Raw genomic sequence first — 16920 nt, 5'->3', positions numbered from 1 at the left:
GTCATCTTTCAAGTCAGCGTGGTCTGCGTTCAATTGTCCAGTCCTACTACAAGTCCCAGCAAACCCTTAAGGTCTCTGCGTCACTGCTCACCCCCTTGGGCCCTGGCTGAACTGTATAGACTTTACTAACTGTCTACCCTCAGTAAAGCTACCGATGTCCGTAACTTGGCGTCTGAGTCTTTATTGCCCCGTGCCTAGCCCAAGATCCAGAGGTATATCTTCGGGTAGCTATAGGCTAAACCACGCCCTGGCATCACGAATACAAGGGGTTAATGCCATCTGCCCCTAGGGTAACAACATCTGCCCTTTACCATACACCCCACCACCACAACTTTTGGCATCATGAGCAGGATATGGGTGTGCACCTTATGCCACAAGTCCTCCCCCCTAGTCTGAACTGTGTCCAAAATTGTCTGCAGAAACTGCATGCCGGTGCAATTTAAGTCTGCGCCAAAAAGTGTACGGGACTTTGTCTATGAAATGTGTTTTACCCGAGGCGCATGTGAAATAAAGAGGGAGGTTAAGAAAAGTTTGTTGCTTGCTATTTGAAACAGTATGGAAGTTGTGAAACCTATGTGCAAGATCAGAAACTATGTTACATTGCCAAGTATTGCCTGTACCTGCAAGGGTTAAAGATATGCCGGAGAAGCGCGCAAAGATGTCCCACACTGTTCAGCATCCCACCCTTGGGTGTGGAAACCATGTTGTTGTATCAATGCCAAAGTGGAACTGTGAAGATTCACCCCTTTTCCCGGGGGAGCGGAAATCAGCACTGCACCACTGATGCACTTCCGTCCGGCGGCCATTTTCCCAAAGCCCTGCCTAAAAGGAGCAGCGCCGCTGTAACCTCTCAGTTTGCCAGAAGTCAGTAAGGAGCAGCATGGCGGAACAGGCAAGCACACATGCAGAGTCCCAAGATGGCGCCGGAGGCCTGGAAAGTTTCTGCGGCGCAAAGGTTCCAGGTGCTGGTAGATCGTCTACAGCACATCTCCATCTTGGCCGAAGAGGCCTGCTACCACGCCCCGCTGCCCGAGGACAATGGAGACTGCCCACTGGCTGGTGGAGGGAACGCCAGCATCTTCTACTGCATCATCGCCGGTGAGGCTGTCCCCTCCCCACAGGACCTGGGGGTCCTGGGCTGAAATTCTCACCGAGGAGTCAGAAGTGAGTACCCTGGCTGAGGCTGCATTCTCTACCCCTCCTTCTACCCCAGCCCAGAGCAAACCCCCCGGGCCAGAAGTCTGTCCCCCCGTCCCCAGTCACCACCATTACCTAAGTGGTTGTTTGGCGATGAGCCTGGACTGATCCGATACATGAGGGAGCACCTTCTTCCCCTGCCAGGGAAGTCCCATCCCCCAGTCGCTCCCGCCCAGTCCGAGAGGGCCAGGTGGCCGAGATCGTAGAGGGACTGAGGGCACAGAGAGTGGAGAGATATGGGCCGAAGCTGCTGCCATATGAGGTGCGACATGCACCACAACAGGACACCAAAGCATTAGAGGCCCTGTACATCAGAAAATTGGAACATCCCTGAGAGGGAGAGCCACCCCTGGAATGCCGCCGTGCTACGGTGGTGAAATTCGACAAAGTGCAGGGGTTTAGCACCCTCATGGACTGTCGTCATGGAGGGACCATCCTGGTCAATCATTGGGCAGTGCAGAGAGAGACTATCTTCCCCCATCCATGCATTCTCTAGAGAGGGGGGAGATCATGGAGTATACTCCTGTACAGAGCTTGAGAGGAGAGTGGGTGGCTGCGGTGACCCATACGAAGAATCCAACCCAGATTCCATTTGCCTACTTCTTATCGGATGACTGGGACGACGATCCCTTTGGGTTGCTGCCACTTGAAGTCAGAGGTACTGTCCAGGAAGAGGTTTGGCCTAACCAGCGGGCACCAACTGAAGTTCCTCAGCCTACTACCGCACAGGAGATTTGGGCAGCCCAACAGGCACCAACCGTTGTTCCCCCAGTGGCGCAAGCCGCTGCAGTGCAAATGGTGGTCACCATCAGCCCCACCATTACAGAGTCCACGTTGTCCCGGGTGAACTGGAACACCCAAGTAAGTCCATTAGAGGGGGCACAGTCTCGTGGCCCCTGTTACATGTCCCAGCCTCGGAAGCAGTCCAACTGGATGGGATGGCAAGTTCCCAAGTTAGGGAAGTCTACCCGTGATAATGCTGATATATATCATTAACTTTCTTTGTGAAGTACTTTTGTTCTCCTCAGGTTATGCAACGTTTAAGAAAAGTGCTTGACAAACTTGTCAAGAAGTTTATTTGTAACCAATTGCGTAAGTGTACGTGCCCGAACACATCCGATGTTCTTAAAATCATACTTAGGTTTTGGCAGGGGAAAGATGAATGCCCTCTGTTCACTCATGGAGATGTAAATTGTGTAATGAATGAAAATGTAGATAGGTTAAGATTGGTAAATGGTCAGACTCCTTTAAAAAAAAATTGTGATGAAGTAAGCCTGATAGCTATGTGGAGAAGTCGAAATCTGGGGGAAAATATATATTCTTGTTGGAATAAGACTAGTGAAACTATGTCCCGTATAAATCTGTGTCTTTCGGACAAACGAGGGAGTACAGGGTTTAAAGGAATAAATTATTGTATTCGTTGTATATCTGATCATTCCCCGTTGAGTATTAAGATTGATACAGGGCTGGAAAATCTAGTGAGTATAAATAGAATAAATGCATATCGGTTTGAATCGTTAGATAACGAATTAATAAAACAACATGTGATTGAATGTTTGATAGGAATTGGGACACCTTCAGATCAAATTGTGTGAGAAACGGGGAAAGCATTTTTATGGGGAGAATTAATGTGGGCAATTGAAAAAAAGAAGAAAGAATACAATAGGATAGAAAAGAAAATGATGGAAGCAGTCAAAACAGCAGAGGAGAAATTTATGATGGATGGATTGCTCAAATGGAAATAAAAAGGATTGGGGAAATAAACAAGAAAAATTTGAAGCCTATTTAATTGGGAAGAGTAAAAAAAAAAGCAAGTTTTAAAGGTCAGCAGAGATTCGTGGATATGGGAAAACCCAATAAAAGACTAATGGCCCTAATTAATAAGCAGCAGGGAAAGAGAACAATTCAGGCTATCAAGAATAGGAAGGGAGAGATACAGAATAAACGCGAAAATATAATTGAAGAATTTGATAGATATTTTGAGTTATTATACAAAGCTGAGTCTAAATTTAGTGAGGAATTGAAAAATTTTTGGGATGAAATATATATATATTATTATTATTATTTTTTTTTTTATAGGAAAAGGGGAGTGATTCAAACTTTCATTAGGGAAGGGATTAATTCCCATTTATTAACTTTTTTTTAAAGGGGTACTCCGCCCCTAGACATCTTATCCCCTAAACAAAGAATAGGGGATAAGATGTCAGATCGCTGCGGTCCCGCTGCTGGGGAGCCCTGGGATTCCCGCTGCGGCACCCCGCTCTCATTACAGCACAGAGCGAGTTCAATACGGGGGATGGAGCAGCGTGACGTCATGGCTCTGCCCCTCGTGTCATCACGGCCCGTCCCCTTAATTCAAGTCTATGGGAGAGGGCGTGATGACCGCTACACCCCCTCCCATATACTTGTATTGAAAGGGGCGGGCCGTGACGTCACGAGGGGCGGAGCCATGATGTAACGATGATCCGGCCCCTGTACTGCCCGTCATTACGTGCAGAGCGAACTCGCTCTGGGCTGTAATGATCCCAGGGCTCCCCAGCAGCGGGACCGCGGCGATCTGACATCTTATCCCCTATCCTTTGGATAGGGGATAAGATGTCTAGGGGCTGAGTACCCCTTTAACTTTATTTACACAATTTTTTAGTTCCCATAAAGGACTATTACATGCACCGCGGTGCTCCCAATTAGCTCCGCTAAGAAGCTGGGATAGTTTTTTTAAATTTAGATGCCACAATCAACATTGATTCCGGCATCTAAAGGGTTAATGCTGGGCATCACCGCGATCGGTAATGTCCGCCATTAGCCACATGTCCCGGCAGCCATCTCACTATGATGCGGGGTCAGCTCCTAAGCGCGCGTCCTAGAAGGGGAGCTAGCACAGGCCATACATGTATTCCCTGCATCCTTAAAGGGGTACTCCCGTGGAAAAAATGTTTTTAAATCAACTGGTGCCAGAAAGTTAAACAGATTTGTAAATTACTTCTATTAAAAAATCTTAATCCTTCCAATATTTTTTGGGGGCTATATACTACAAAAGGAAATGCTTATCTTTTTAGATTTCTCTGCTGTCATCTGCTGTCCATTTTAGGAACTGTCCAGAGCAGGAGAAAATCCCTATAGCAAACATATGCTGCTCTGGACAGTTCCTAAAATGGACAGCAGAGAGCACTGTGGTCATGACATCAGAGAAATCTAAAAAGATAAGCATTTCCTCTGTATACAGCCCCTAAAAAATACTGGAAGGATTAAGATTTTTTAATAGAAGTAATTTACAAATCTGTTTAACTTTCTGGCACCATACAATGATGTAATACAATCATTATGCATTATCCAAATAATATAACCATACAAGGCCATAATAGTACTGCTAAACATTATCCAAGTAATATAATCATAAAATGCAGTAATAGTACTGCTATACATTATCCAAATAATATAACCACACAATGTGATAATAGTAATGCTACAAGTTATCCAAGTAATATAACCATACAATGTAGTAATAGTACTGCTTTATGTTATCCAAATAATATAACCATACAATGTACTAATAGTACTGCTATATGTTATCCAAATAATTTAACCATACAATGTAGTAATAGTACTGCTTTATGTTATCCAAATAATATAACCATACAATGTAGTAATAGTACTGCTATATGTTATCCAAATAATATAGCCATACAATGTAGTAATAGTACTGCTATATGTTATCCAAATAATATAGCCATACAATGTAGTAATAGTACTGCTATATGTTATCTAAATAATATAGCCATACAATGTAGTAATAGTACTGCTATATGTTATCCAAATAATATAACCATACAATGTAGTAATAGTACTGCTATATGTTATCCAAATAATATAGCCATACAATGTAGTAATAGTACTGCTATATGTTATCCAAATAATATAGCCATACAATGTAGTAATAGTACTGCTATATGTTATCCAAATAATATAACCATACAATGTAGTAATAGTACTGCTATATGTTATCCAAATAATATAACCATACAATGTAGTAATAGTACTGCTATATGTTATCCAAATAATATAACCATACAATGTAGTAATAGTACTGCTATATGTTATCCAAATAATATAACCATACAATGTAGTAATAGTACTGCTATATGTTATCCAAATAATATAACCATACAATGTAGTAATAGTACTGCTATATGTTATCCAAATAATATAACCATACAATGTAGTAATAGTATTGCTATATGTTATCCAAATAATATAACCATACAATGTAGTAATAGTACTGCTATATGTTATCCAAATAATATAACCATACAATGTAGTAATAGTACTGCTATATGTTATCCAAATAATATAACCATACAATGTAGTAATAGTATTGCTATATGTTATCCAAATAATATAACCATACAATGTACTAATAGTACTGCTATATGTTATCCAAATAATATAACCATACAATGTAGTAATAGTACTGCTATATGTTATCCAAATAATATAACCATACAATGTAGTAATAGTACTGCTATATGTTATCCAAATAATATAACCATACAATGTAGTAATAGTACTGCTATATGTAATCTAAATAATATAACCACACAATGGTGTAATAGTACCACTATACTTTATTCAAATAATATAACCATACAATGTAGTAATAGTACTGCTATATGTTATCCAAATAATATAACCATACAATGTAGTAATAGTACTGCTATATGTTATCTAAATAATATAACCACACAATGGTGTAATAGTACCACTATACTTTATTCAAATAATATAACCATATAATGCAGTAATAGTACAGCTATACCTTATTCAAATAATATAACCATAAATTTCCATAATAGTATTGATCTACATTATCCAGATAATACCATACAACATCCACGTAAAACCTCCATCTACAGTAGAAAGAAAAAGTATCTGAGCCACTTGAATTACCTGTATATTTGCATTTATTACAAAATAAAATGTGATCACAATTATAGACAAACACAATGGTGCAGATTTATCAATCTGTGTGAGACAAAAACTGATTTACCGAAGCAACCAATCACAGCTCAGCTTTCATTTATGAAATGACTCTGGTAAAATGAAAGCTGAGCTCTGAATAGTTACTATATCAGACAGTTTTTGTCCTCTGTAGCTAAAGTAGACAATTTTACTGCTTATGTCTTTATTGAGCACCAATGCCCAAGGGTCCAAAGGATTGAATCATCGTCTTGATTTGTCCCCTTTCCTCATATAATTTCCATTTTCTTTAAAGTGTATTAGTTATGCCACTGATTATTTAGTTAAGGTGCTTCACTTACCTGAATAGCATTTTTGTCTATTCTTTTTGTCCCTCTTCTTACTATGTATCGGTGTTGTTTACATTACCATGGTAATCATTGCAGTCACCTGACATAAAGGAACACAGCGCAATGACGTAGATCTGAGGCCGGAAGAAGTACGCACTGACGTGCGAAACGACCGGCGTAGCCTCTAAGCGCTCAACAGATTTGTCTACATGTACGAACCCGTGACCCCGGACTCTTGAACACACAGATATCTACTGAGCGGTGAGTGCGAGTATACTTCTATTGTGGGGGTGTCTTTATTGAGCACATTGAGTAAACTTTCATAGTGCAGGGAGAAAAAGTAAGTAGTAGAAAGAGAAGATGCTCCAGCTTCCTTAAAACTTCAAAATTTTAATTAGTCCATTAAAAATCCAAAGAAAAAGTGCACGGTAAAAGCCAAATGAAACGCCAACGCGTTTTGGTTTACATGTAAACCTTAATCATAGCGATAATACACAGAAGAATGTATCCAGCATTTATACCTGCCAGAGTAAGTAAAGGACACACCTCTCATACGGCGTGTGTTCCAGGAGTTAGTATAAGTATGCAAGCAGCTGAGTATGTAAATGTAGGCATAAATGCTGGATAACAAATAGAAATGCAGAAAAACACCAAAATAAAGGAATAACAAAAGTATGTTCTATTCAGCACAGATACATTGCTCTATGGAGGGAAGGGCACATCAATAGATATATGATAAGTCATTTCTGTAGTTCAGTCCCCATGGGTACCTGGTGTCCACACGGAGGATCAAAAATGCCTCCCGTCTGAACACCGTGAGCGCTCTCTCTCCTCTGTACCTGCCCGTCCCGGGACTCGTGGTGCGGGACGCGCCCACACTCGTGTCTCGAGCGTCCTCTCACATCCTCGTTCCTCTGCTCTCTCTGTACGCCGCCCCCCCCTCCTCCTCCTAGGGCACGCGCCCGCCAGCTCTGTAAAATGTAAATGGCCAACACACCATTAATTGGTGCTTGTGTAGTTTGACCCCATATAACCCAGCACTTCCTTTAACCAAAGCCAGATCTCTGTGATTGTGCCTTAATTGTGTTTCTGACCTCCAGCTTGTGACCTGAATTTGCTCCTATGCCGTCTGCCTCCTGACCTTGTGCCTGTGACCCGACTACGCTTCTTTGCTGCCTGCCTCCTGACCCGTGCTACGTCTGACTTTGTTTCATTCTCTGTGCCAAGTTACACCTGGGCAACCTCTGTGGACAGACTGTGCCAGGGGTAGTGACCTGGGTTCCGCCTGCCGCAGCGAGTCCATCCTGCTTTGCGGCGGGCTCTGGTGAATACCAGCGGCACCTTAGACTCCGCTCCCTGGTGCGATTCAGCCATTGTCCACACAGGACAGTGGATCCACTTCCCAGCTGTTTAGATAAGACTGTTACAGTTTTTATGTCATATATGGTACCAGTGGATGTGGATTTGAAACGGCTTGATGTGTGTATATATTTGCATAGACTACACTGCTTGTGGCCACATTTATGGCATGCTATAAAACTGAGCTAGTTCTGATTGTCCTTAGTTTTGGTTTGGAAATCACTGGGAGAGAGCTGGCTGTATAGGGATTTGCCCCTCCACTCTGACCCCTACGTGCAATATTTTGGATTTGAATACCTTGAACGCTCAAACCAGTCAAATCACCCATATGTTTCTCGGCAAAGGGTCTCGTAAGACAGGACATAGATCTTTGAAAAGTTGTGAGATGGTTCGGCATAGTAAGGTGTTCAGCAATTCTCGTTTTGAATTTTCCAGTCGTACATCCAATGTACTGTAAGTTGCAAATGTTGCATGTAGCAAGGTGGATCAGCTAGTACTTTCAGAATTTCAGTATCTCATCGTGGTGCAGAATGGGTAAGGGTTGTAAGACAATTTGTTTCACTTGTTCAAACTCCGTACTGTATGCTGTACTGAAGGTGAGGGGGATCAGTAGGACAGAGGGTTGGATTGCTCTGGGGTCTATTTTCCAAGTAGTATCCCTTAGGTTTGGAATTGACAATATTCCTAGCACGTTGAATGTCTTTACTGTATGTGCATATCCTCAGTTAGACGATTTGTCAAGTCTAGGCAGGATTTTTGATAGTCCCGTGTTTCTGCGCATGTCCTCCTTACTCTCACAATTTCCCTTATTGGGAGGTTCCTGATGACGTGAGTGACAGCTCTTGGCATGTAATCGGCTATTGCCCGCAGTTTCTTTACGGTATAGTTTCCTTACAATTTTGTTCGATTGTGGTACAACTATCAAGGTGACGTTCAAAAAATGAGTGCTCAGATTATCCCATTTGGTCGTGAACTGTAAATTATACTGATTATGGTTTAGAAATTCACTGAATTCATTGGCTTGTTCCAGGGTACCAAGCCACACTAGGAAGAGATCGTCCAGGTATCTGCCATACCATCCAATAAGGTGGTAGTGTTATACCGGACGACCTCCTCCCAGTGGGCCATGTATAAATTGGCCAAAGATGGAGAAAATTTGGCTCCCATGGGACATCCAGTAATCTGCAACTAATATCGTTTATTGAAACTTAATGTTTGCTTACTTTACATGGTGAGCTTACTCCTTTCATTTTTGTGCTTTGAGAAAAAGTAACTACATTGTTGATCCCAATAACCTTTAGATCCCGCTTTAGCATCAACCAAACGATCCTTTAAAGGGGTACTCCGCTGCTCAGCCTTTGGAACAAACTGTTCCGAACGCTGGAGCCAATGCCGGGAGCTTGTGATGTCATAACCCCCGCTCGCTCATGACGTCATGCCCCGCCCCCTCAATGCAAGTCTATGGGAGGGGGCGTGTCTGCCTAATGTAGGGGAACACTGCCTGCCTAATGTGGGGGAACTCTGTCTGCCTAATGTGGGGGAACACTGCCTGCCTAATGTGGGGAAACACTGCCTGCCTAATGTGGGGGAACACTGCCTGCCTAATGTGGGGAAACACTGCCTGCCTAATGTGGAGGAACACTGTCTGCCTAATGTGGAGGAACACTGCCTGCCTAATGTGGAGGAACACTGCCTGCCTAATGTGGGGGAACACTGCCTGCCTAATGTGGGGGAACACTGCCTGCCTAATGTGGGGGAACACTGCCTGCCTAATGTGGGGGAACACTGCCTGCGTAATGTGGGGGAACACTGTCTGCCTAATGTGGGGGAACTATGTCTGCTTAATGTGGGGGAACACTGCCTGCCTAATGTGGGGGAACACTGCCTGCCTAATGTGGGGGAACACTGCCTGCCTAATGTGGGGAAACACTGCCTGCCTAATGTGGAGGAACACCGCATGCCTAATGTGGGGGAACACTGCCTGCCTAATGTGGGGGAACACTGCCTGCCTAATGTGGGGGAACACTGCCTGCCTAATGTGGGGGAACTCTGTCTGCTTAATGTGGGGGAACACTGCCTGCCTAATGTGGGGGAACATTGCCTGCCTAATGTGGGGGAACACTGTCTGCCTAATGTGGGGGAACACTGTCTGCCTAATGTGGGGGAACACTGCCTGCCTAATGTGGGGGAACACTGCCTGCCTAATGTGGGGGAACACTGCCTGCCTAATGTGGGGGAACTCTGTCTGCCTAATGTGGGGGAACACTGCCTGCCTAATGTGGGGGAACTCTGCCTGCCTAATGTGGGGGAACTCTGCCTGCCTAATGTGGGGGAACACTGCCTGCCTAATGTGGGGGAACTCTGTCTGCCTAATGTGGGGGAACACTGCCTGCCTAATGTGGGGGAACACTGCCTGCCTAATGTGGGGGAACACTGCCATTGTTGCGAAAATCACATGAGAGTGGCACTTGCCAAGGTAAAGCCGCGCATTTCTGAACTGGTCTCTGAAAGACAACAGCAGAAGTCACACTGATTTGCAGTAAATATTCATTATGTTTTTGTGTGAAAACATTTTTTTCATGGTTTTGTTCTTTGTTCTTAATGGTTTTCTTCGTTTTGTGCACCTATGTATAAATATATACTTAAATATATACCTCCTATGTTTTGAATTTGAAAAAATCATATTTTATTTTTCCAATTAAGAGGGGTTCGGTGAATGCGCATATGAAACTGGTGGGGTTCAGCACCTCCAACAAGGTTAAGAACCACTGAGTTAGATCATGTTTGTTTATAACTGTGACTTTTTGTGGTTTACAATCAGTTCACATCTAAATGGAAATCAGTGCAGAAATTCAAAAGGGTTAAATAACTCTTTGGAGTGAATAGAGGGATATCCCCCATCTCGACTCTCATGTAAAGAAGCCCTGTGTTCAGTGACTCCAATTTGGCTGCACAAATCCCCCCAAAAAAAGGCCACACTTAGGCTAGGTTCAGACTACAGAATTTCTGCTTGTAATTCCGCTTTGAATTTGCAGACAGACAATCTGCTTACTAAAATGTACAAGCGAGTAAATGGGTTTTCCGTTCACCAATTCACACTTCAAATTTTTTAAAGCAGAATTTGTGAACGGAAATTTAGGCTTTCAAATTTCCACCTGAAGAATGGTGGTGCCCATTCTTCAGGAACATCTACTAGCGCAAGACATAGCCGTCTATTGGGGACTGCAATGTCCGCGCGGTCCTAGTGCCGACTGATTCGGTCGGCACTGGCCACACTCGGAATCTCTACACAGAATTTTTCCTTCTGGAGATTCCGCAGTGTGAACCCGGCCATAGGATCTTTTCACACGGCAGAATTTCCACTTGCAGAATTCTGCCTCAAATTAAAGCCCTTAGGCTAGGTTCAGACTACGGAATTTCCGACAGAAATTCAGTCGTAAAATTTCCGTCAGAAATTCCGCTTGCTAAAATGTCTAGTGTAGTGAATGGTTTTCCATTAACAAATTCACAATTCGGAATTTGTGAAGCGGAAAATCCGCTTAGTAAATCCGCTTAGAAATTCCCGCCTGAAGAAAGGCGGTGCTCTTTCTTCAGGCGGAATTCCTCGCGAAACACATTGCAGTCTATGGGAGACTGCAGTGTCCGCGTGGTCCTAGCGCCGACTTATCCAGTCGGCGCAGGCGGAACTCAGAGTCTCCGGGCGGAAATATTCTGCCCGGAGGTTCCGTAGTCTGAACCTAGCCTTACTGGTTACTGGTACAAGGGCAGGCTAGACGCCTATTCCCATTATGATGCAGATCAACCACAATGCTATAAGGGGAGGTCACACAAGTGCGAAATACCGATAAACAACCACACACACCCTACTATTCATGAGGGGGGTAGTTGCCCAGTATTATAGCTGATCACAGATTAGGTATATACAGGATGCCAGTCACATGACAGCGTGTAGTGCACCATGCTGGCTTACAACCAATTGGTGGCGCCCATACTATTCGATCAGGCGGCCTTCACAGCATCTTCTACGTGCACCCCACAACTCACTGACACCACGGGCTCCCCCAGCATCACAAGGCCAGGCCACATCATAAAAACATGCAGAGTATAGGAAAGTAAACCTTGTCAGAAGGCACTGTTCAGAACATCAGAAGAATCAGGTGGAAGCCAGATCGAGATGAAAGTGCTAGGAAGCACTGTGTTTATTTAAATACCAGATAGACGCGTTTCAGAGGATCATACCTCCTTCCTCAGAATGGCATGCCATTTTCTTTCCACTAGGTCTCACATCATAAAAACTACGTGTATGACCAGTGTCTCAAACTGCTGCTCCTTCTACCATGCTTTAGGGTACATTCACACGGCCGGATTACCTGCAAAATTTCCAGTGTATTTGCTGCAGAAAATCCGTAGCGGATTTTGCTACCATTGACTTCAATGGGTCCAAAGGACAATCTACAAATCTGCCTCTATAGCGGAATTTCTGCTGATCCTTTGAAGTCAATGGTAGCAAAATCCAATGCAGATTTTACGCAGCAAATACACTGCGTAAATTCCACAGGTAATCCGCCCGTGTGAACGTACCCTTACACTGCAGCTTTTCTTGCTAGCAGCAACACTGAACGGACTTACAAGCAGCTACTAACAAGATCAAAATCTTAAAGGGGTACTCCGGTGGAAAACTTTTTTTTTTTTTTTTTTATCAACCTTTTGCCAGAAAGTTATACAGATTTGTAAATAACTTCTATTTGAAAATCTTAATCCTTCCAGTACTTATCAGCTGCTGTATAATACAGACAAAGTTCTTTTCTTTTTAAATTTCCTTTCTGTCTGACCACAGTGCTCTCTGCTGACACCTCTGTCCATGTCGGGAACTGTCCAGAGCAAGAGAGGTTTGCTTTGGGGAATTGTTCCTGCTCTGGACAGTTCCCGACATGGACAGAGGTGTCGGCAGAGAGCACTGTGGTCAGACTGAAAACAAATTCAAAAAGAAAAGAACTTTCTCTGTAGTATACAGCAGCTGAAAAGGACTAGAAGGATTAAGATTTTTAAACAGAAGTAATTTACAAATCTGTTTAACTTTCTGACACCAGTTGATTTAAAAAAAAACGTTTTTTTTTCCACCAGAGTACCCCTTTAAGTGCATTCGGGAGGATTGTGTTCTGCAAGCTATACCTGAATAATTAAATTGAGACGGTAGTGATGTCTAGGACTCTTCTTCCTCTTCCTCCTCTTCCTCGGCCTCTTCTTCATCATCTGCTTCTGCTTCCTCCTGGAAGTATAGAAACATGTATATCAGCAGTAGTGAAGGGCACAGAAGTATAATCTTAGAGCAGGAGCAAAGCTTCAGGGGGCTGGCAGGGGTATGTGCCCTGAGTGCCATTGGGGGCACCAAGAAGCCATCTCCAGGGTATTTAGATACAGGGATACTACAAGGAACTGAATCTTTGCCCTGGATAAAGACTATGGGGAAACGTTATCAAAACCTGTGCAGAGGAAAAGCTAACTAGATGCCCATAGCAACCAATAAGATGGCTTCTTTTATTTTTAACAAGGTCTGATTGGTTGCTATGGGCAACTGCACCATTATTCCTCTACACAAATTTTGATAAATCTCCCCCTATGTGTGTGCACTTTCTGCTAGCTTGAAATAATATGGCACTGTGTAGACACAATGTGGAACTATATAACAGTATCTTATGGCACTGTGTGGACCGTAGGACATAATAGTAGGACTAATGGGCAATGCATGCTCTATGGGGGAGGTTTATCAAAACCTGCGTAAAGGTAAAGTTGACCAGTTGTCCATAGCAACCAATCAGATCGCTTCTTTCATTTTTAAAAAGGCCTGTGAGAAATGAAAGAAGTGATCTGATTGGTTGCCATGGGCAACTGGTCAGTTTTTCCTTTACACGGGTTTTGATGAATCTCCCCCTATGTGTCTGGACAATCTATGTATATTGTGTGCAATAAATGGTCAGTTTGTGCTGTTCTGCACTGTACAATACAAGGCATTCTCTTGGCTATGTTGGCACTATTTATCTTGGCACTGTACAGCACTATTTATCTGGGAACTGTAGAGCATTATTTATGTGGGCACTGTACAGCAATATTTATCTAGACAGTATATAGCACTATTTATTTGGGCATTGTATGGCACTATTTATCTTGGCACTATACAGCACTATTTATCTAGGCACTATACAGCACTATTTATCTGGGCATTGTACGGCACTATTTATCTATGCACTATACGGCACTATTTATCTAGGCACTATACAGCACTATTTATCTGGGTTCTGTAAGACACTATCTATGCACTATACGGCACTATTTATCTAGGCACTGTACGGCACTATTTATCTAGGCACTATACAGCACTATTTATCAAGGCACTATACAGCACTATTTATCTAGGCACTATACATCACTATTCATCTAGGCACTATATGGCACTATTTATCTAGGCACTATACAGCACTATTTATCTAGGCACTATACAGCACTATTTATCTAGGCACTATACATCACTATTCATCTAGGAACTATACGGCACTATTTATCTAGGCACTATACAGCACTATTCATCTAGGCACTATATGGCACTATTTATCTAGGCACTCTATGGCACTATTTATCTAGGCACTATATGGCACTATTTATCTAGGCACTATACAGCACTATTTATCTAGGCATTATACGGCACTATTTATCTGGGTACTGTAAGACACTATTTATGCACTATATGGCACTATTTATCTAGGCACTATATGGCACTATTTATCTAGGCACTATACGGCACTATTTATCTAGGCACTATACGGCACTATTTATCTAGGCACTATAGAGCACTATTTATCTAGGCACTGTATGGAACTATTCCTTTGGGCACTGTACGACACTATCTAGGTACTGTAAGGCACTATTTATCTGGCCACTGTATGGCACTATTAATTTGGGGACAGTATGACAGGAAAGCCATATGTAAATATGATGTTTCGGGTCATTCATACAGCGGCTCCTATTGTTACCTCCTCAGCTGCTTCTTCCTCTGCTGGCGCTGTTTCTGGTTCTTTCTGTAAAAGAAAGTAAAAAAAGAGTTTACGGAACAGTAATCTTAGACATGGAGGATAAAGGTGAACTGGATATATAATACTTTCTTGTGGTATTTGTCAGTCTGAAGGGTTTTTAATTTTCCTTTATTCATCAAGGGATTATTATAGTGAAGAGATAAGAGGACTGTATATTGTGTGCAATAAAAGGTCAGTTGGTGCTGTACTGCACTGTACAATATGAGGCATTCTCTTGGCTATGTTGTAACCATTTATCTTGGCACTGTATGGCACTATTTATCTGGGAACTGTAGAGCACTGTTTATGTGGGCACTGTACAGCAATATATATCTAGGCACTGTATAGCACTATTTATTTGGGCATTGTACAGCACTATTTATCTAGGCACTATACGGCACTATTTATCCAGGCACTATACAGCACTATTCATCTGGGCATTGTACGGCACTATTTATCTATGCACTATACGGCACTATTTATCTAGGCACTATACGGCACAATTTATCTAGGCACTATACGGCACTATTTATCTGGGTACTGTAAGACACTCTATGCACTATATGGCACTATTTATCTAGGCAATGTATGGCACAATTTATCTAGGCACTATACGGCACAATTTATCTAGGCACTATACTACACAAATTATCTAGGCACTATACGGCACTATTTATCTAGGCACTATGCGGCACTATTTATCTAGGCACTATACAGCACTATTTATCTAGGCACTATACATCGCTATTCATCTAGGCACTATACTGCACTATTTATCCAGGCACTGTACGGCACTATTTATCTAGGCACTATATGACACTATTTATCTAGGCACTATTTATCTAGGCATTATACGGCACTATTTATCTGGGTACTGTAAGGCACTATCTATGCACTATATGGCACTATTTATCTAGGCACTATACGGCACTATTTATCTAGGCACTATACAGCACTATTTATCTAGGCACTATACATCGCTATTCATCTAGGCACTATACTGCACTATATATCCAGGCAGTGTACGGCACTATTTATCTAGGCACTATATGGCACTATTTATCTGGGTACTGTAAGGCACTATCTATGCACTATCAGGGGTGTGGAAATTTTATAAAAAAAACTACTTGTCCACGGGACTAAAATGGAGCAAAATCTACTTGTCCCTCATGACGATCCACTTGTCCGGCCAATTTTTGCTTTTACGCTCTGATTTTTTCCTCCTCGCCCTATAATAGCCATAACTACCTACTATAAGGATACCTTTTAATTTTTCAATAACATTCTCTGAACCAAAAAAAATGTATATATATATATATATATATATATATATATATATATATATATTAACGGAAGTGAAATTGAAATAGTAAAAGATAATTTAGCAGATTTGGTTGTTTTCTTTTCTGCGCCATTTACCTTGTGGTTGAGGTAACATGTTAGTTTTTTACTTTAGGCGCCTGATTACAGCGATACCAGATTTGTATCGTTTACGTCATGTTTTACTAATTCTGAACTTTTTCTAATTTTTTTAATTGCCATTTTTTTTTCCGCATACCAGGCTGTATGAGGGATCATTTTTTGTGCCATAATCTGTTTTTTGTATCGGTACCATTTTGGTATTGATCTGACTTTTTAATCGCTTTTTAACTTTTTTTTCTGGGATATTATAAAAATTGCAAATCTGTTTTGGTATTTTTATTACATTTACCGTACGGGATACATAATGTTATATTTTAATAGGTTGCACAATTACGCACGAAGGGATACCAAATATGTTTATTTTTATTATGTTTGCATGTTTTTATATAGGAAAAGGGGGTGATTTGAACTTTTAACATGGAAGGGGTTAATGCAGCGGTCTTCAAACTGTGGCCCTCCAGATGTTGCAAAACTACAACTCCCAGCATGCCCGGACAGCCAACGGCTGTCCTGGCATGCTGGGAATTGTAGTTTTGTAACATCTGGAGGGGCACAGTTTGAAGACCACTGGG

The 16920-nt window shown here is 42.2% G+C and overlaps 1 protein-coding gene across 2 annotated transcripts in view; it reads right to left on the bottom strand.

Annotated features, from left to right (window-relative positions):
- SH3BGR (SH3 domain binding glutamate rich protein) overlaps positions 1-16920 on the bottom strand; it is an 84566-nt gene that overhangs the window by 1124 nt on the left and 66522 nt on the right. For both annotated transcript variants that reach the window (XM_056559680.1, XM_056559681.1), the window contains 2 exons: positions 14888-14932; positions 13032-13128 (listed from right to left, as the gene is read on the bottom strand). In XM_056559680.1, coding sequence (XP_056415655.1) covers positions 13063-13128; positions 14888-14932 — 111 coding nt within the window. In that variant the 3' untranslated portion in view covers positions 13032-13062. The remainder of the gene's footprint in view (positions 1-13031; positions 13129-14887; positions 14933-16920) is intronic.

Source organism: Hyla sarda, chromosome 2 (genome assembly GCF_029499605.1).
Source record: "Hyla sarda isolate aHylSar1 chromosome 2, aHylSar1.hap1, whole genome shotgun sequence".
Classification (NCBI taxonomy): domain Eukaryota; kingdom Metazoa; phylum Chordata; class Amphibia; order Anura; family Hylidae; genus Hyla; species Hyla sarda.
Note: the sequence above shows the minus strand (reverse complement) of the source record. Positions and strands in the feature narration are given on the sequence as shown.